Raw genomic sequence first — 21,996 nt, 5'->3', positions numbered from 1 at the left:
CTTGGGCAGACATTGGAGTAGTGAGCTATGGTTTCATGACAGTTCTGTACTAGAACTAGGAAAAGCAAAACAAAAACCCTATCAACACACAATCAGTTTTACAGCCCATTGAATTATAAATGCAATTTCTTCAGCAGTCCTGTCATCTTAAAAAGTTATTGTAGCTGGGCTATTGGACAAGGCATGCATGCACAGATAAAATCAAAAGAGAAACATAATGAAGGTACCTACCAGGACTTTCCACCCGCTTATAATGATAGGGGTTGATGCAGACTTCCTTCTGCTTTGAACCAAAGGGAAACTCACAGCATTCCAGTGGTTTAAGTTCATGATGGCTCTGCAGGTCTGGCCAGCGCCACACACGGCAATAAATTACATGTGGTAGCCCCTTCCGATGAGAAACCTGAAGTCTGCCATCTAGTGAACGAGGAATTGTGACACAGTTGCTGGGCTGACCTGGACAGCTTAATGCTTTCTCCAACTCTTCCATTGCTCCTTTTTTCTTCTTCAGTTTTTTAACTAGGGCATCAACAGCTTTCTCTGCCCATTTCTCCTCTTCATCACCTTGCTTCCATCCCAGCAGCCTTTTAACAGCTGGGCTTGTGAAGGAAAACAAGCTTGTCACATTCATGGTGACTTGTCAGAAAAGGTACTCTCCCACACAAGGACAAATCCTAAAGGTATTTTGCAGCAACAGTCCTGCTCAAGTTTATACTATTCCTTTAAGCTTTTTTATTCCAAGGTCTTGAGAAGCTGAAACTAACATGCCAGCTTGACAGCTGTGATCTCTGGTCGTTTGGTTTCTGAATCCAAGTCAGACATCTACAGAAGTATAAAAGTGGAGAGAAGCAAAAACAAGTTATCTTTTAATAAATACAATTTAACATACTAGCAGTGTGCTTATCTATAGGGCCCACAGAATTCAGGATTTGTCAGGTCATCCTTGGGTATTGTAAAAGTCCAGGAATATTTCTTAGGTGTTTGTCTAGAAGAGCCATTTTTTGGTTCACTCATGAGTCAGAGCACTTCCTGTTAAAAGATGAAGCCTACTTCTCATGACCTATGTTTACCAAAGGAGGCATCAAGGCTGCAAGGTTTATTTCTGCATCCATCTTTACAGCCATTAAGAAACTGAACAATGAGAGAAGTCTCTATGCAGCTACCCAGCTCTTTAATATCCTTAATTCCTACCATTCTGTTCTTCAGTTGTTACACTAGAGTTCGAAATGTACAACGGGAAAGAACAGGTCAGAACTATTAACCACATGGAACATCACCTTTGACAAAATCCTTTCAGGTGAAGCAGTAGCTCAGTGGAAGAGCATCTGTTTTGGCTGCAGAAGGTCCCAGGTTCAATCACCAGCACCTTCAGTTTAAAAAAAAAAGTGAAGTAAGAGACCTGATCCAGGAGAACCACCGCTAGTCAGAGCAGACAACACTACTCTGGTAAGACGGTATGAACCAGTATAAGACAGCTCCATGCGATAACCATTCCTGCTCAGAAGCAGAGTCCCCCATGAAAGTCAACTTCATCTAGTTATGCCAATTATTCCACTCAAAAGCCTCAAAAAAGGCTGTGTTCTCAAACATATTCCAAGCAGCCTGGAATTACTATTCCTGCCATGGAGTTAAATTAAACAAGGATCACTCCAAAGTTAATGAATTCAACAGGCCGCATTTTGTAACTAAAACATTTGACTATCAAAAGACTGTTTTTAACTAGCTTAAGACACTGTCTGCGTTCAGACCTGAGGAAACTTCAAAGTTCTTGGGCACAAGTGCTACTTCCATCCCTTCCAGTTTAGGACTCAATATTCACAGCAAGTCAATAGTTGTCATTGTTCCTAGAACACGAGCTATGTGGTTTGATTCTTGCCTGCAAACCAAGGTTTGGAACTGTGGCTTGCAGTCTGAGAACAATGTCAGAACTATTGTTTGTTGTGAATGAAGAAGTCTCCATTCTCTAAGGAGTAGTATAAAAGAGGGAGCGTGTAAACCCAAGGGACTACTAAGAGTCAATCCCATATTGACCTGAATGCTAAAATTACTAGACCTCATCCTTTTAGGATACATTCAGACTTATCCATGCCAGGTAGTCCTATAGAAAAAAAAGTAGGTCTGAAAAGGAAGATGAATGGCCTCTACTTCTTGCAGAATTTTCACATTAGTAGAGCCGTAAGCTTGCTTTATGGACCAAAGCAAAGCAAACCCCACCCTTTTCCAGTAAAAATTAAAGGCATGCAGAACAAAAGGGAAAACAGGATGAACATTTCAGCAGGAACAGACACTTAACTTGGGTTGAGAGAGCTGCAATTGAGCAGAAGCGAATCTAACACATTTGCAATCTGAAGAAACATTTGCCCAGGCCTGTTAAAAAAAAAAAAAACACGATGTGGGAAGGCAATACAGATACGTGCACGAGAAACACACGTGCTGTGCGGTAATGAGAGCTGGATTAGGATCTGGATCATCCAGGACCATTCTCGATGAAGCTTCCTGCATAAATCTGGGCCATCACTCTCCCAGCCAGACCTACCTCACAGGGTTGTTACGAAGATAAAAAAGGTGAAGAACAGCATGCACTAACCGGAGTTGCAAGAAAATGGCTTAAAAGTACAAAAAATAAAATTGTACTATTTAAAAAAAGAAACACTGTAAGCACTAATTGGTTTAGTTATATAATAGGAATCTAGGTATCTACAAGAGTTTCTAGGGAGCACAAGAAAGATCATAGTCTGCTGGTAACTCATAACGATCAATTTCTGATAGACCACCTACTGTCTGCCAGTAGCTTGCTGAATTCTTGCAAAGAATTCTTGACCATTTTAGATCTGTGCCTTTCATACTATTTAGATACTCAAGAATGGAGTACCACTCAGAAGCACTTTTCCAAGCACACAAGTCTTGCACTATTAAGTGATTGGTGTAACTGCCTTGGCTATACAGTACACAATTAAGTGCTATGCTATTAAGTGATCCTGCATAAGCCCCTGTACTCTACCACACACACACAATGGCATGTATTCTATCACTGCAGTCAGCAAAGTATGAAGTCTTCCTCCAGCCTAAGGAGACTTTAGCCATATATACGCTAAAGGATCACAGGTTGGTGTTTTTTAAATGTAACCACAGAATTCAAATATGCGTTCAGTCTCAAAGATTACTAGGTGAGCTAGGGCCAGAAATCTGTTCATAGCCTAATATATATCAAAGAGTGCCTGTGAGACTAAAATGGATGGATGTTATCTGATTGCAGGAGATTCCACTGAGAGGAACATCCTCTGTGCCCTCCTAGGTGATCAGTTATGCAGCTGTTATACTTTTTATCCAAGCTCTGCAATTTGCTCAGATCTCAGATTACTAATACTTAATTTTTATTTTCATAATGCTAAATTAAAAATGTGCTTATTTGTTTACAAACTGCTTGCCTACTAACTGCCCACCTTTGCTTCTTATTTTATTTCATTTATAGCTAGGATTCACAGGTCCCTATACTTACCCAGCGGCCGGGGGTGGGGGGGGGAGAGATACTTACTGGGGGTCTGTGTAAAATGGGTGCAACACGCATCTTCTGCCTAGTGCCAGATAGTACCCAGACTGAGAAGTTCTGTACCAGGTGGAGTTTCTGAGCTGCAGAAAGTAGGGCCTTCTTGGGGCGGGGAGGCAGTGTTGTTGGGCCCCTTTCCAAGAAAAGATTTGGCCAAGTCTTATCCTGCAGTGCAACTTTCAGCAAACTACTGTAAAGCATTCTTGTCAATGAGGCCTTGATAGCCTTTAAACAGTATTGGCCAGGCTTTAGGAATAATCTTGACATTTTGGTGCTTTAAACTCATTTTCTTCTAAGGTTCATAAATAAAGAATGAAAACATACTAAATAAAGGTAATAATAGAACATTTTTTAATTTCAATACGAACAGGCATTATCCTCTTTTAAATTGTGTAGAAACCACATAGAAAATTTAATCTGGAAAAATAATTGGGAAGTTTTACTGGCATGCTCTAAGGTGAACACGGCTTCTTCAATCCAAAGCCCTGAGGACTGTTCATAAAAGGCAACCAGAGGTGACAGGAATCCTTCTGGACATTTCATTAGGCCATAAAAGTTTGTTGGGGAAGGTACACCACTTCTTGACACTTCGGGGCCCTGAGCAATCTCTCAAGAAAGAAACAGAATGAAAAAGTGTTGAATTGTTAGCTAGCTGGTGTTTCTGGGGTGGGATCTGATTGAAGAAAGGCAGGAGAAAGAATAGCAGCACCAGATAAAAAGGGAAGGCAACACATTGTGAAGTTACATGGTGTGTTAACCATTAAATAAGTAGCATGCCATGCAACATTATCCAAAAATTATAAAATGAAAGAATATACAAGGCATACCTTACTAAATGTTCTATGCAGTTGGAAACTGACACGTCTTAGTTTAATTATAGTTGTCTTGATAAAACACTTGACTCAAGTCAATGACATAACCTTCCTCTCTACCAAGTTAACTGTCATGTGCAGAAAGCTTCACAATGTAATTTAACAAGTATTGGAGAAGAAAGTTTTTCCATTCTCACTTTTGCTGCAATTCATTTGTACTACCTGTATTGGTCTTCAGAGAATTGAAAGTGTGTTTCTTATTTTACAAACCAGCAGTAAGACCATCAAGGATTGCAGCAGCCAATTTTATAGAAGGCTAAGGTTCAGGGGCTATGCCATATGTCCTGCATTTTAATATACCATTTTTATGGCAGGCCATTCAAGTAGCTTTCCAATGATTTAAATTCATCTTCACCATACAGCAAAGCAGTATCCTAGGGTTTATTTCAAAAAATGAAAGGGCACTTCTATTGATGGAGAGGGGTTATGCTGATCCACTTTGCTCCTTGGACTGTTCAAATGGGGATGCAAGAACAAGGTACTTCAAAGAAGAGCAAGATGGAAAGCCATTCGTCAAAGTATGGCTTCTATAAATATCCCATCCCCCGCCCCTTCCTGACACAGTATGGAAATGCTAAACAATCTTTCCTCAGCTGACAGAATCCCCACATGGAGTAAGCATACACCATGTAGAAAGAAGCAGGTATTGTTGGCCATGAATCGTCAAACACAGGTAAGCTCCCACCAATGAAGACAACAAACATTTGTGAATCAACAAACAGGTACTCCACTCCAATCTCTGCTGGTGCTGTTCAAATATACTCATGATGACTCCTTCTTTGATGAATCAGAGCCTGCCAAGAAGACTGGTACAGAGTAACTGAAGACAGATCACCTGCAACTCCTTATTTGGAATGAGCAAGTGCCATCCTACCAGGCTAGATTAGAAATAGACAGTCATAGCTAAGGTTAGACATGGCTCTCTTCATACTTTGCAAGCTATGAATGTGATTGGGTACAATGCCGGGAATATCCATGTTCAAATTGGTCTTGAAGCCAATATTCTGCACTTGTAGATTATACAAGTTATAGTAGTGATTTGCCATTTGCCATTTGTTTTATGTTATGACATGGAGTATATGTATACTTTGGATACATTAATAGGATTTCAATTGTTTTTAAAGATGCTGTGAGCTAGACACTTTCTTTGTAATATTCTGAGATTATACTCTCCAAACAACAGAGTTAAATAAGAGAACTTGGTGAAACTTCAAATTTCTAAAAATCTTGAAGTGTCTCCTTACTTCTGAGCTTCTGCCAGTACGTTCTGTTTTCCTTTCTGCTACTTTTGGTTTCTACAATACATCATTTCCTGTATTACTGTGTGCACAAAGAAGCTTTATCAGTTGGAAGTACAAGTAACAATTAACACAAGTCTGCAGATGACACATTACTCCCCTTTTCCTAAATAAGTGCACCCTTCTGAGGGGGAAAAATGCTTTTACACTTCTAACAAGCCAAGCAGTTTAGCAGCCTGTGAAAATAATCTCTTCAATATGGCATAAACCAGTTGAATTCTTCCTAAAAGTTAGTTTGACCCTAGTTTTCATCACAGCTTGGTTTCTATCCATCTTAGCAGTCAAGGGTTTTTAAAGCAGCTGCTTTGAAGTGATATACATCATTGGGCCACAGCTAACCCTTTGTGCTTATACGTACCTTGCTCACTGGCAGAAGATAGAACCCAATGAAGAAACCATGAACAATTTCAGAACACTACATCTATTTTTATCATTTACATTCTCAAAGAGAATACACCTTTTGTTGCATGTTTTCTAAGAAAAAGGGAATATCCAAGTAAAGAATTTATGCCAAGTGCCAACATGTCTTTCATGTGCCAACATGTCTTTCATTTATGCCAAGTGCCAACAGCAAGCTGGTGAAAATCCAATGATGATGACAAGGTCACGTGGTTGAGACAGAGAGACTTGGAGCTTGTGATTGGTCCATTAATCCTAGGGCCAGAGAGGTAGACCTTCCATTTAGAGTATCGGAATAAAGGGGTCTGCCTATGAGAAGTAAGGAGATGGTGTAGGTACACACTTTATTTGCAGGTATCTTCTTCAACCCATCCTGAGGACGCCAGAACTTGCTGACTTGAGGATTCTCTGCAAGGCTATTCTCCCCACCCCCCGCCTCTCTTCAGGGTTGGTAAGATCATGGCATCATCACTGTGTAATGCATAGGATTATAGCTATATGTATTGCATAAAACTAGTAGCAGTTAAGATGAAATTTCTTGAAATTTCTTTCTAGAATGGGGAAACTGGTGGATTATGGAAGTTTTTCAATGTGACTGGTGGGAAGAAATGCTTGTTAAACTTATGCAACAATGAAGAATCATGAAATGCACATACTATTTCATGACCAGTTATTTCCTCCCTGGAAGTATTATTTCCCATGCTAAGACCATAAAAAGATCCCCAACACAGGGGAGCTCCACAGCACATGGGATTGGTTTATGGAGAGTGTTTCCTACAGAAAATACACTATAGATGAAATGCAAGCATCTTCCAGGTACTGGTCTTGGGGCGGGGGGGGGGGGACCACCATATCTTTCTGCTACCATAACTTCTAGTAGCATCACTTGGCATCACCTTTAGCATCCTCGAAGAGCACCACAAGAAAGTCATAGGCAATGCATAACCCCTGACAGCCACAGCCTGTAAAGTGCATAGAATCCTACATTTCCAAGCTTTAATATTTCAGAATTGTTCCAAACCTTAATGCTGCAGAAGAACTTATTGTCTCATCATATGTGCTTTTCGGAACTCTACGGGCTGGCTGAGATACAATGCTAACCATAGTTTCCTGCATTTCCACTATCAAGAATTATTTTGGTTGGCTAATCTAGTCCTTCTGGTCCCTCCTGCTGCCATCTGCTGACACCAACAACTTCCCTGCTGAGGGCACTGCCTACATGTACAAGGTTTCTCAAATAATCCAAAAGTGAATTTGTTATTTTAATGTGCATCTGTTATAGGTGTACAGCTGCAATGATGCAGATATATTTGGAAGTGATAAAAAAGAGCCAGAACATAAAATACTGTTCCTTCAGTAGCCTTTGAGAAAAAGGTTTGTGAATACAGAAATGGGATTGAGATTGAAAGATCTGACTGTATGAGGATAAATTTTTCATATTTGAAAAATTTGGTATTTGACCAGTCTCTGTATCAGGCATCTGAGGAAGAGAACTTGATTCTCGAAAGCGTATGCTACAATAAAATTGGTTAGTCTTAAAGGTGCTACTGGACTCTTTTTGAAATTTTTCATAGTACATCCAAGAACCAGACTGTATTAAAAACTGCTGAGGCAGACACAGGCATATATATTCTTAAGTAGAAAGGTGAAAACCTCTCCAGAGCTCTTTTCAGTTTTTCTAATAGGAGAATTGGAGGTGTTACAGAACATTTTTTTAAAAATCCTACAGAATTGTGTGCCTTTTAAATAAAAGGTTTTATTCAAAGCATGAAGAACTAGGTAGTATAAACGTTTTTATATGAGACAATGTGCAACAACAGATAGTGATGAATCCTGTATATACTGCAGGCCAGTGTTTCAATGTTTAGCTTAATTATCTAAATCTGCTGATGGTTATAATCTCAAACAGGCCTTCTTTTGACTACAGTTATGGCTTTTACTTTTAGTTTGTATTTTTTTCTACTTCTGAGATGGCAAAACCCAGGAGATATGCACTTAGGTAACATATTGGACAGCAGTTTTCAACTTTCCCTATTGACTGTATGAACAATTCTGCTTAACAAAAACTAATATTTGACAAATTAAGTTACAAATGATGCATTTTATATTCTTAAGACAATAAAATAAGCTTCTGTTTGAAAAAAAGTATTTCAGTTTTTCCCAGAGTTTCTTCAGTCTCCCCTACCCCCCCCAAAAAACCTAGCGGAGAAACCTGTCCACACCACAGCTTCAAGATGCCCAGGTAAAAATTTCCCCTCTGTTCTTAAACAAGAATAACCTACATTTAGTACTGTGGCAGAAAAACATACATAAATATAGTCACTAGAGAACAGAGAGCCGTAAGAATGCACTGTTTTGCTTTTCCTCAGAGATCCCGCACCACTCCCAACAGTGACTGTTACAAACACCTGTTTTCTAAAGGCAATTTTACACGCTGGGTGGGTGTGTTAACATACACAAAGGGAGAACAGCAGACTTTTCTGTCTATATTTAGATTTGCCTGGTCAGCTGTAATTGCATAATTTCATCAGAACCTTCTGCAACGGAAATACATCCATATTCATCACAGGCATCAAAGGAAACATCTTTACAAGCCATATCCTTTTACAAACCAACACATGGTCCCATGCCATTCTCCCAATTGTTGAATTCTCCCTTTAGGAAGGGCAGGGAATTTTATTTCTTTATCAATTGCAAAGTCATTTCCCTTTACAGCTAACAGCATAAGGAAGGTGGAGTTTCCTTCACAGGTGAGCAGGGAGGGGAGAAAATCATTTGTCACTAGGAACTCATCACAACTCTAGAAGTCTACTTTTGGAAGTTCAGAGAAGCAGCAAGATTCCAAAATATTCAGGTCAAGCTCACAGTACACAATTGTATCCTGATCATGGAAAATTGCAAGAATTTATTTTATTTATTTGCATTATTATAGTCCACCTTTCGCACTGAGACTCAAGGTGGATTGCACAGTGTGAGTCAGTACAGTCAGTATCAAAGATATTTCAATAAAACATGCAATGGATATATACAGGTGAATCAGCAAAGATTAAAAAGCCCAGAAATCCAACACAAAGCTGAAGAAATGCTGAAACAGCATAATGTTTTAGCTTCTTTTTGATACCACCCTGTAATGGTTTGCTTAGGCTGATAACCTTTTTACACCTTCAGTCCTTTTGTTAAACCTTGTACCTTTGGCTCTAGACTTTAAGTTCCGCTCCACCTTATCTTATACTTCAGGAGGCACTGGTCCTAATAAACACTCCTTACATTTCCACTCACTCAGAGCATAGGTGTTTTCTACTCTACTGTTACCTCAAGAACACCTTCCCTTCTGTGTTTGTGTGACCTGTATATTGCTGCCTCCTTGACTCTGTCAAAAGGTTTTTGCTGCCACCAAAGGCTTTTGCCTTAGACCTCCTTGTTGTAATATAGGAAGACTCGTATTAGATATTAGCTTGGCAGAACAGTCAACACACGAGAGTGGTTGTGAGGTAAAAAGGATATTTTCCCCCTTAAACAAAAGAAAAAATTATTCATAGCTACATAAGTTTGATGGCTGCAGTTTTGATATGCGTATTGGTTTCAGTTTCAAAATAGTTCTTAAACTTGGCGGTTTAAGAGACTGTTATATAATCAAGAGCCCAGTCACACAGACTAATTTTCTACACAGATCTTCTCTAACAATAAATTCCACACAGACAGACACACACAGGTCTTTCCACACAGCTTGCCCAACTTAGATAATCTCTCACTCAGATACACACAGACTTTCTCAGACACACACACAGTTTGTGCCTTAGACTGAATAATTTATCTCTTGTGTGTGTGTGTACATATGTGTGTGTGTGTGTGTGTGTGTATGAACAATTTTCTCAGTTCTCTCACTAAAACTCCAGTTCACTTCACCTCCTAGGGTACTGCTACTGTCCAATCAGATTTCACTCCACTCATCCATCCAGCCCCCCTCCCTCTTTTCTCAGGGGCCTACATTTACACTCATAGCAACAACTTCTAAAACTTCACATTAGCAAGAAGAAATAAAATTAAACTATTTAAATGCAAAAACATTTACACAGACATAAGCAATTCTATGACTGACATATTAAACAACACAGGGACTACTCAATAGGATCATACTTACAGCAATAGTAGTGGAGTTTATGGATCATCAATATTTACAACAATAGTAGTAAAGTATGTGGTCCCTCTGTATCCCTTTTCTGATGGATCTCTATGAGACGACTTCCTTACAGTACCGCCCTCCTATTGGAGTAGAAAGCCCTCTTGAATCATTCAGATTTGCATCATTTGCAGAAGGCCAGGTGAGTGGGAGCTTTCCTAACCTCCTCAGATAGACCATTCCATCAAGTGGGGGCCACCATACAGAATGCATGATATGAAGGGCTGTTGATTTTGCCCAAGTGCAAGGTGGCACTTGCAGAAGGCCCTGTTCAGATGAGCAAAGTTGCCATGATGGAATATAGGGAAAGAGGCGGTCCCAAAGATATGATGGGAGTGTAGAGCAGCTCAAATGCATTTGGGAACAGTTTGCACTGGCTTTCACAGACATAACTGATCAGGACTTAAGATTCTCCCTCTACCCATATTTACGAATGAAGGATTATGGCCTATTTCTAGGTGCAGCAAGGACTAAATATGATCCACATCTACCATCATCCTTACTAAAGCTACAGGGATGGGGCAGAAGCTTGCTCCGCCCCTCCCTGCAGCATCTGACCACTTCCAACAGTTCTCCATAAGGCACACAGCTGTTTCAGCATGGCTCAGGCATCTGTCCCATGTAGAAGCCAGCTGGAATTCATGGTGACTTTTCGCAGCAGATGCATCTCCAATGAAGCTTGTCTGTTTTCCTTCATGCCTGCTGGGTCTGAGCATTCCTGCCCAAGCTGCCTTTCCCTTCAAGAAAATACTGTAGTCTCACTCCTCACTTCTTCCCTACCACAACAGCTGGAAATACCAACCAGTGGAAATATTCTTCCTCATGAAGCACATGACTATCATGGGGAAGGGTGTGAAGATGGTCTAAGAGTGGAGTAAAGAGTGGTAAAGAGATGAAAGGGATGTTGAGGGAGGCTGGCCGAAGGCATGAACACTTAAGAGAGGAGACCTGAATGCAAGGCACTACAAGAAACTGCAGTAACTGAGAAAGAAATGGCTTGGGATAGTGTTATTTTACGCAACAATCTGTATATTTCTATTTCCATATTACTTTAGCTGAAGCATAATTATGCTGCATATGAACCATTGCTGATGCTCATTTTTCTTTTATTTTAGAGCCAAGATGTACCATAATCTAAATAACCAGTTTATTAATATTTGAACCTCTTAAGCAATTACGCTTTTCTGTTCCAAGTAAGAGGTCAACCAACCTTTGAACAAAAAGCAAACACACAGCTCTGAACTAAATAAAGGTGCAAAGGTTACTTTAAAAAAATCAAGAAGCGTATTTGTTAGCATCCAACAGACACAAGTTAATACTATCTTGGCACTTATTCAGTACAAAGCTTGTCCTCTCCATCATATTAAGTTCCCACTAAAAATAGCATTAATAAAGCCCAATTTAAAAAGACAGAAGCGTAAAAAGATACAAATACACAGGTGGCATCTGCCTCTTCCCAAGGTAAGACTGCAAATGTAATATTTATTTAGAGAAGTTCAGATTTACCAGGATATTGTGAGTAATGAATTTTCATTGTTGTTTTTCTTTAACTCTGCAGCTTCAGGTAGAACTGCTTACGGACTCAGCTGTAGTTCAGCTGGGGAACTACAGGAGAGAACAATTACTCTGTTGCCAAATGTTGATCAGAGCTGAGAACTTTCATCATATTCCCAGGAATCAAAGAGGAGATGATGAAACTCGTGGACCAGCTCTGCACGGAAACGACGACAACAAAAATCATAGGTTCATTTTCCTAAGCACTGAAGCAGCTGGAATTTTTCTAGTCATGACGGGAGAACCATTTGTACCAACATTTGATAAGAAGGAAGATTCCCCCTTGACTTCTGGCAACTTTGGGGGGGGGGGCATTAAAAAAGGGGGGGGGAATCATTCATATAAAGGGAAAGAAATGACAGGGCAAGAGGACATGCTGCAGGTCATGCTGCACGTGATCTTCCCTGTAGGAAAACAAGCAGGATGCTGGGAAAAGATGTGCCACCAAGAAGGGGCCTGCATGAAGATTAGAGGAAGAAGGGATTCTGAAGCTGCGGTAAGTATAGGAGAACAATGGCTACTCCAAAACAAGTGAGAACCAAGGCACTCCCAGGAGCTGTCTGGATCCCTCAAAAGCATATGATTTGTCCCAAAATGTTTTCGTGTGAACATTCAGCACAGCCCAAGCTACATGACCCTTGGGAAGGAACTAGAAATACGTTGCTTACAATGGGGAAAATCCTGATAGTAGAAGCCTGACCCCATAAGAACGCTGTTATACAGCAAGGCACCATACAAGTTGGCACTGGACTCAACTCTGCCTTGACTTGTACTCTGCCAGACCTATATTAGCATGGAGACTGCATGTATTTTGCCCATATAATTAACAAAGCATTTGTATGGATTTATACCAAGCTGTTTCCACAGCAAAATGTCATTTTGCTTTGTAGTTATTCCGCAAGTAGAAGAAAAGAGATACAGTAAGAATGGTCTACAATGATTACATTCAATATTCTAGGTGGGAATCATTTCTGGGTCCCAGATATGTGGAAAGCTGTTCAGTACTTGGCCATTTGCACGTACAAGATGGGTTTCTCTAAAGCAGACTATGTTAACTTCCCTTTAAAGAGCCAAAGACTAAGGAACATAGAAAGACTTGTTCCAGTCTGCTTCAAAGTTTTTTAGTTACATTTTGGAAACCTAAGGTTCCTTTTAGCAAACACAGAAAGGGGAAGCAAGCTGTAACTTGTGTATTCTACTCCTCATTAATCAAATTTGTATAGCAAGCCCTCCAACTTAAATTTAAAGCACTTGCTAAACTAGAAGAGCACAGTTTCTCCACATACTACCAGAAAGCTGTACGACAGACACGAAAACGTAGTTATCAGTTAGATTGTAGCAACTACCTCTTCCTCCCATTCTCTCTCATACAACCACTACAGATAAAGGAAAGAATCTTTCGGCATGCTTCAGTGTGGAGCAGAAAACTGAAAGTTATTTCATAAAGCAGATTTTTTTATTATACATAAGCAAGTCTCAATAAGATAATTTAATATTTGGTACAAAGATAAAACATAGAACTTCACACCTAGTTTCTTAATTCTGGTAACCCCTAGTTCTACCAAACTACATCAACACTAAATGATATCATGACAGATTACTAGCACCTATAAGTCTAACAAAATTTGTGGTAAGGTATGAGCTTTTGTGAGTCACAGCTCACTTCAGATCTGAGCTGTGACTCACAAAAGCTCATACCCTAACACAAATGTTGTTAGTCTTATAGGTGCTACTGGACTCTTGCTCTTTTCTACTGCTACAGACAAACACGGCTACCTATATTGATCTACAGCAGATTACTGCTCAAATTGTACAGGATTAAAAATTGATTTAGCCTACCAAACGTTTAAAGTTCTGAAACTTAGCAGACTGAAGTTAATACTTAATATTGTGCACCAAGTGTCAAGCCAACAAAAATAGTCTTCCTATGCCATCAAAAACATTCATGTAGAGGGAGGTTTCAGCTGTTGGGCAACCACCACCACCACCACCTCTGTATTCACACTTCTGCATACGCCTGATACGTGATTCAGAGAGATCAAGCTCAACTTAATTAGGGGCTTATAAATCCAGAGAGTATGCAAAGTGTAACTTTTTCAGCACCCCAAGTGATGGCACTGCAGGTGCTTTAACACTCAGATAAATATTTACAGGGGTGTTCTAGATGCAACCCACCTAAAACAGGAAAAGAACTGGCCTGCCAGCCATCATTTCCTCCAATCTTGCCTGGATTTAGCTTCACATATCTGGCACAGGCGCTATGGTATAACATACAAATCACATTATTTGAGGCATTCAGAGCAGCATAAGCAAAACGTTTTGTTTATAACTTACTGCATTACTAAGGAAGCATTGCCTTCTCAGCAGGTGAACAAAACTGGACCACTATGTTAATTCACAATGATCTTTTTTCCAGGATCAGGGGGGAACAATTCTAACAAGTTTACCCCAAAGCCCAACTACACAGAATGCTGATTAGTTAAAAAGCTCCATATTTTTGCCAAGAACTTTCCCTTCAGCATCTGTCTTCTAAAAAGGGAGATGCTGGTTGTACAATTACGACACTTAAAAAATCAGTAAAAAACAGACAGCATACCTGAAGCATAGGAGGAGGGGGAAAACCAAGGGCCTAGATCAGGGTTGAATTGGAAGTATGGCTGTAACCTGAAGACAGACAGAGCTCGAGCTTCCACTGAATTGCATTAAATTCTGTTCTAAGGTACGTTTGTAAGCACCCTCATTTACAGTGCACCTTTTCACTGATAGTGAGCAAAACAGAGAAGCACTAAGCAGCCTCAAGAAAGTCAAAGTACATACTGGAACAGATTCTTATATTAATAGTCAACCATACTTTTATCCACTGTTTTGTACCAAGTTTGAGTATCAAGATAATTATGCAGCTATAGCTTACAGATATGTCGACTGAGACTTCTCCATAATGGTCTCTTGCAAGGTTTGCTGTCAGTCTCCGTAAGCACCATCTGATCCTGTACAGAAGTGTATTAAGATTGTATATAAACTTGCATTAATTGTGTAGCATGGAGGTTTTTCTTAATAGAGCTTTACTTTTAATTAATCAATACTTAAATATTGCACTTCATTTTTCAACTCAATCTTTTCCAGAGAAATTCTATTTTGTCAACATTCTAAGCGCTATTAATCATGAGTAATTCATTTTCCTTATTGCAGTCCTTGAACTATTTGCTAAGAAAATACTTGCTTATTGTAGGTTTCACAGTATGCCTTGGATTTTACAGCTTAGCAGATGGAAGCATCTTCTGAAAAGAAGCTTGGTTAAACAGCTTTCTCTTTCCTTCAACTCAGCAGCTGATTTGGAATCATATTTGGGCGTATACTTTCTAGAAAGACTTGTACAAGATCATTTCATCAATTAAGATTTGTCTTCCACTGATCATTTTTATAGCTCATCCTTCAGTGTCATTGCTTTCTGCTTGAGTTCAACTTGGAAAGGCACATAGCCTAATTAAACTGAACGTAAAGGCCCTGAACATTCCAGTAATATTTTACCAATCAAGCTTACCATTTTCTACTCCTTAATCAATCTAATTTGTAGCGGTACAACACTGCTACAATTTACACTTATTTGCTTAGCAGAAAGCCTGATTGGCCCATTGTGCCCAAAATTTTCCAACTTAAAAACATTCACACTTGGAGCAGGATCTTGTCGATGCCACCACAGTTGTCAAGAAATCTGTTGTATTCGTAAGATGAATTAATTGAGAATGTTTATTTGGTGACAAAGTGGTTTTCATTAGGAGATGAGTTACATCTGTTCCCCATCCTTACTCTAAGGACCTTTAAAAAAAACCCACTTCAGCTACATATCAACTTTGTGAGGTAAATGATCCCCGCCCAAGGCCATCTCTTAAATGTCATAAAATGCCAAGTGACACTAAGAATTCCGTAGTCCCTTGCAAGATCTGGGATTTCTCAGGTATTACTTTGCTTTAGATATGTTTATTAACAGTATAATGCATCATGTAAGGATATGTTTGCCTTTGGTTGGCAATGTTCTTTACTCCTATTCACTCTCTTTTTTTTTAATTTAAGTTTTGAGAACTAGTGAAACAATGCTTAATTGGGAGACAGGCAATGCTCTCCTTCAGATTTACTTTCTGCCAATCACATCTGTATTATCCACAAAGGAAGAATATGGTGAAGTGGTTCAAATACTTGCTTTCATCATATATTTAATTATGATGACTGAACTAACAAGCTCACAGGCTGACCCCTCATGTCATCCTGATGTATCATTTTGCATTGCAGTGCTGTAAGTCAATTTGAGATCTACAGCAGGTTGGAAAGGCTAGTAATGATGCTCTCTGCAGTCTCTAGGGAACTCGCATTATACAAAGCTTACATTATTTATAAAGCCTAGATGGTGCCTCCATTAGCCTTGCAGGATTACACACCAAGAGATACCACTTATACTTGACAGTAGTGGCTACTGCATTGCCAACACAGCTTAATTCAAGCTTACTTACTCCCTAGGCTGATCTTGCCTTCTGTTTACATACATTAAGCAGGAATGCAGTGAGAGATTCGTTTAGCAATAGTCATCATCACTTAAGGCTCATGCCTTCGTTCTGAAAACAAGACAGATATCACAGGTGCTACTTAAAGTACATCCGAGGCTCACTATCTATTGGTATGCATGTCTGAAAGACAAAAATGCATTTTCAAACGCACTTCTGTTAAGCTCTTTAAACTAAGGCTATACAACAAAGTGAATTTGCAACTGCATCTCAGTCTTCCTGGGCTTAATTCACTGCAGAAAAGATGCCTGGTATCCAAAGTGCATTTTTTGACCTTGACCTACCATTTCCCTCAACAGCTACATACATTTGGGATGGTTTTCACATTTTAAACTCTTCTGCCTACTAAGAAATGTGAGAGGAAAGCTTCATCAGTTTCTAAAATTCTAGGAAGAAATTTCACCTGTCCATCCCTTCCCCTATTGATGCTAGAAGGGGTGGTGGTGGTGGTATTGGGGTTTCTCCCTTGAAAGAAGGCATACATGTGAGTCACTACACCTGCATTTGTCAATTTTACTGGAGCATCCTAGGAGGGAACTGTGAACAAAATGTTGGTGGGGCATGCTTGAAAGTATCTGCAAGATAACATCCAAGTAAAGTCACAGTGCAATACTGGCCACCATTCAAAGTGGGTAGGTGAGGGAATGATCTTCTCCCAACCTAGCTGTAGGGGGGGTGTTATTATTAAAAGCATAACTTGAGAATGGTGGCAATGCATATGAACTGAACTAGAGGGGCAATGTGATAAAACACTTCAAACATACACATCTTCAACCACAGAGTTTTGTCACCATTAGAGTTATTCTCTAGAATCTACCAAAACACTCCTCAAAAGAATATGAGTCATCAGAACTTCAAGGGTACACATTTAAAAAGTGGAGGCGAACACTGCAGAAGAGAATTGTATTTGATTACATACTGGGGGAGGAGGTGAAAGGGTCAGAATTAATGCAAGGACAAATCACTATCCTTGTAACCCAATCTGGCCTTGAACTGATGTGATCTTATCTGGGGAGGTGGCTAGGAAGCATTGTAAGGCTTTTTGAAGTCCTGTGAAGACCTTGTATGCCTTGAGAACAGAGAGTCCAAGAACACAGATTCCAAAAGCTCTTCAATCAAATAATCATGCTAAACAAAGTTGCCTGTCAGTCCTCAACAGACATCTCCCCTCTATATATTTGAGACTGCAAGTGTTTCTTTTAGGACAAGGCAATAAATGTAAAGTAGTAACTACATGAAATATTAAAATCTATTTTCACACTGTTTTGTTATTTCCCAGCAGCCAAACATCAGATGCTGGGAATTAGATTCTTTGCTGTCGGTTAAGTGTCAATATTTAAATGGAGATACAAGGACACAACAATTTCAAGAAAAGTGGGGAAGACTGGATTGTGCTTAGCAAGTGTTGTTTAAATAGATTTTTGCATTTATCTAGCTATAATTCAAGTATACCCTTGGGATGCACATTAATTTAAGAATGGCTCTTTTCAGCTTTTGAATTTGGCCTTAATATTTAGGAATGACACATGGTAAATTTGTGTGTGCCTCCCCCCAAATCAGGATAATGCGTTTCCCACTGAAAACTTCTTTTCCTGGAGATTACAGATCATCCCTTCAATTAAACTCCAAGCAACTCTTACTACAGTGAAAACACAGGAAAAAATAAAACAAAGCATTCACAAAATTGTCTCTCTAGAAAGAAACTTTTTTAGTTCCAATAAAAGACGAGTGAGTTGTTCCTCAAGCATGAAGCCACTCCTCAAATTAAAGCAGTCATTCATATTCATACACTGTATTGAGAACTGCTAAACCAGCCCACACACAGCTTCATCAACTATTAACAAAAGGCCATAAATTGCTGTCCCTGGTTTGTCACGGCTCTTCCCACCAATTCCCATCCACGGAGCTAGTAGGAAAGAATCAACTGTTTCAGAGGGAAGACTCCCACTTCACTATCAATAAGCAGGCGGATCATTCACGACTAAACTAACATTTCAAAAGAGCAGCCACATAAACTGTAAAAGGGGGTGGGGGGCGAGAGCCTGGATTCGTAGGCGACGGGAACAAAACAAGAAATCCGAAAGGCCTCAAAAGAGCAGCGCGATTGTTTCCCTTCACTACTCAAGTAAATTCGCATTGGCCTTATCCTGTCCGGGGGTGGGGGGTGGGGAGAGAACCGTGGCAAGTTTTTCTTACTTGGCTTTGAACACAAAAGGGGCCAGGGCGCTTGGAGAACCCACGAAGCGGGAAACAGGCATGTTGTTTGGTTATATTTCGGAGGAGGGGGCAAAAGATACGCTCGGCGGGGTTGTTTCCCTTCCTCCTGAGGAGAAACAAAGAACTCCGCATATCCCAAACTTTATAAGGCAACAAAGCCGCACAGCTGCTTCTGCCTTCAGCTCCACCACAGCCGCCATCATGATGGGAGAAGAAACCCTCTCTCTCCCCCCCTCTCATTCCCCCCACACAAAGCCTCGCAAAGCTCTCCCCGCCCCAAGCCATAACTCTCGAGGGGGCGACGGAGAGGAAAAGAAAACCGACCCGCCAAAAGCCGAAACCGGGACCTAAAACGAGCGGCGGAGCCGAGGCATGAAGGGAGGGAAGTTCCCGCGGGCGGGCGGGCGGGCGGCTGATCGCGCTGTCTGGGAAGGGAGCAAAGCGAAGTTCTTACCGGTTGCCGCTGGCGAGCGAGGGGGGAGAGAACGAGCGTGCGGACGAGGCGCCCGAGGCAGCTGCCGGGCGGATTAGCGGGCGCCTCCTCCTCCTCCTCCTCCTCCTCCTCTCGGTGGGCTTCCCCCCTCCTCGCTGCCGCGGCCAAGCAGCCCCTGCGCTCCCTCCGCCGCTGCGCCTGGATTGATCTGGTCTCGCTGGCGTCAGAGAGTCGGAGCCACCCAGCCTCCACTTACCCCACTGCCAATACACAACATATACACACACACACACACTCGCTCGCTCACACGGCTCTCCCGCTCGGCCGCCTCAGGGATCCTCTCCAAGTGCCCGCCCCCGCTCGCTGGAGGAAGGCACGGCTGGCCGGGCTGGGTAGCTCCCTGCCTCCTTTCTCTCGCCCAACCCGCCCCGAGGAGGCTCGCCTTCTCCGGCGCGGACGAGCGGCGGGCGGTGAGGTTTGGAACTTTGTCAGGAGCCATTTGCCGACGGTCGGAACAGCCCCGGGAAGACTTTCATGTTGTCGCTTCCCATTCCCTCCAGCTTTGACACGGCTGAGGCAGCAGGCCGTTGATTTGCAGCTCCGGGGCAGATTTGTAGCTGGTTAGGAGAGAGACTGCGCCCCCATTTTTTGGTTTTAAATGGCTCGTGGACCGCAATGTATAGGCCCTGATCCTCGACACATTTATCAGCCTTTAAAAAGTGCCTAGGTGAGAGAGAAGTTTGCAAAAATGGGATGGAGGGCACACCTTAATTGTATGTACATATCATTCAAGGGCTATTTTGTACGCTGTCCCTACTACTCTTGAGTTAAGAAAGACCACGTTGTTATTCAGAACAGCAAGATTTGAGTCCAATGGCACCTTAGAGACCAACAAGATTTTCAGCGCATAAGCTTCTGAGAGTCAAAACTCTCTTCTTCAGATATCAGGTACTGGATACGACTGAAAATCTGACGAAGGGAGCTTTGACTTTCAAAAACTCATACCTTGAAAATCTAGATTGGGGTGAGTAGCCATGATCTAGTTGGTCTTTAAGGTGGTGTTTTACCCAGATCTTGCTCTTTGACTGGAAATCTTGTTGGTCTCTAGGATGCCACTGGACTGAAATCCTGCAGACGAACACGGCTTCCTACCCAAAACTGCCTTCATGTTATTTAGGATAGTTTACGACATTACATTTGTTGTAGGAAACACCCATGTTACCCACTGTTTCTCACAGAAAATATAACTTGTGGAATCAACAAAAAGGTACAGAAGTTCACGTCTGGACAGTTGCTCACATTGGTGATTTAGTAAAAAGTAGCACCTTTAAGACTAACCACCTTCATTGAGGCATAAGCTTTTGAGAACCACAGCTCTCTTCATCAGATGCAATGAAGTTGGTTAGTCCTCTGGATTAGTGTATTTGTGTTCAAGATGCAGGTGTGACATCCACATTACCTGTTTCTTACAAACATGTTATATGTGTGCAAAGTTACCTGTTTGTTACAACAGCGTTTCCTCAAATAATGACATTTCCCACAACAAACTATGATACGGAGCTGAGCTTAGTATATCTAAGCTATGAACAAGGATTCGGATTTAAAATTTAAGCACACAGACAAGGGTATGAAGCTGTGTGTGACTAATTAATGGCTTTTGATGTGCCCCTTCCCATTGCTTCAACAGCCTAATTGCAACCAAGTATTCAATAGGTGTTGCATAGGTATGCAATGATAAATGAAGTTATACCTGATTTATTAGAGGCGTAAGGCCTTTGAGGGGAAAAAAGATGGTCATTTTAACCATCTGCAGAGCAAAGTATGAAAACAACAGCAGGAAAGCATCAAAAAGACATACCACAGAAATCCTGAATTAAATGCATTTAAAACTTTAGCCTAGAATGACAACCTTGCAGGAAACTTAACAGTCAGTCAACTATAACACCCTGCCATACCCAAGCACATGTTTTTTTAAAAAAAAAAATTAAAACAAATTAGTCATTTTAAGATTCAAATAACAAGGCAACTTCCAATCAACCCAGATTCAGACAGAGAAATATCAAAAAGTTGCCTTCTGGAAATGACCTTCTTGGACATTTGTTGACATTACTTAGGGCTGGAAAAGCCATCTAACTGGATGCTAAGTCAAGATAATAAATCTCCCTGCCATGAGAGTCTTTTCCAAATTTGTTGCAAGGGCAACAAGTGGACATTCCAAAGCAAAGAGCTGTCTGCACTAATAGTTTACAGTTACCTGTCTGAAACGCATTTAGTCTACATCATCGGTATGAATAATCTCAGACAGCATAGCAAAATGCTATGTAACCTGCATTGGTTTGTCCTCAAAAAGACCTTTACAATTCTCACATTGCTTATTATTGACGCAGTTATGGGAGATGATTCTGAGAGACAGTGATGTGATTGTCCATGGGCTTAACTGGTCAAAGGAAGATTTTAATCCCCTTTAGCTCTGTCATATTCAAATACAGCAGGCTGTCCTATTCACAAATGGGGCAATTGCACAATCATCAAATATATGCTTAAAGGCAAAGGGAGCCTAGGAAGATGACAGGAAACACACACTTGTGCATTCCTAGGGCCAGCTTTTAGCTTGGCAATAGCCCAGCACATATGGATTCAAGATGTGCTTCTGATATGGGCAGGAACAGACAATCAAATGCAGATGCATTGTAAAGGGAAATATAAACAACATCTGAAAACTATATCATAAGGGCCCATCTATGGTGATAGGATGCAACTGAAAAGAATTAATACAAATTAATACGAATAAGAATTATCTTGCTAACAAAGATCCATTTACTGCAGCACTCTGTTTCTAGCCATTGCCAACCAAACATCCCTGGCAAGCTCCTAGGCAGGGCATGCTGGAGATAGCCATTACCCACGTTTTGTCTCCAGCAACTGACACTCAAGGAACAC

The 21,996-nt window shown here is 40.8% G+C and overlaps 1 protein-coding gene across 4 annotated transcripts in view; it reads right to left on the bottom strand.

The window, feature by feature from the left end:
- Positions 1–19,380, bottom strand: part of SMAD1 (SMAD family member 1) — a 46,366-nt gene extending 26,986 nt beyond the window's left edge. For 2 of the 4 annotated variants that reach the window (XM_054989545.1, XM_054989548.1), the window contains exons 1-3: positions 19,078–19,380; positions 1,278–1,366; positions 232–822 (exon numbers count right to left, since the gene is read on the bottom strand). In XM_054989545.1, the coding sequence (XP_054845520.1) occupies positions 232–631 (400 nt within the window). In that variant the 5' untranslated portion in view covers positions 632–822; positions 1,278–1,366; positions 19,078–19,380. Of the gene's footprint in view, positions 1–231; positions 823–1,277; positions 1,367–2,293; positions 2,368–19,077 lie in introns of all 4 variants that reach the window. The other 2 variants (XM_054989547.1, XM_054989546.1) reach the window with 2 other exon arrangements.
- Positions 19,381–21,996: the final 2,616 nt, after the last annotated feature.

The sequence above is a fragment of the Eublepharis macularius genome, chromosome 10, assembly GCF_028583425.1.
Source record: "Eublepharis macularius isolate TG4126 chromosome 10, MPM_Emac_v1.0, whole genome shotgun sequence".
NCBI lineage: Eukaryota > Metazoa > Chordata > Lepidosauria > Squamata > Eublepharidae > Eublepharis > Eublepharis macularius.
This window is presented reverse-complemented; position numbering and strand designations above follow the sequence as displayed.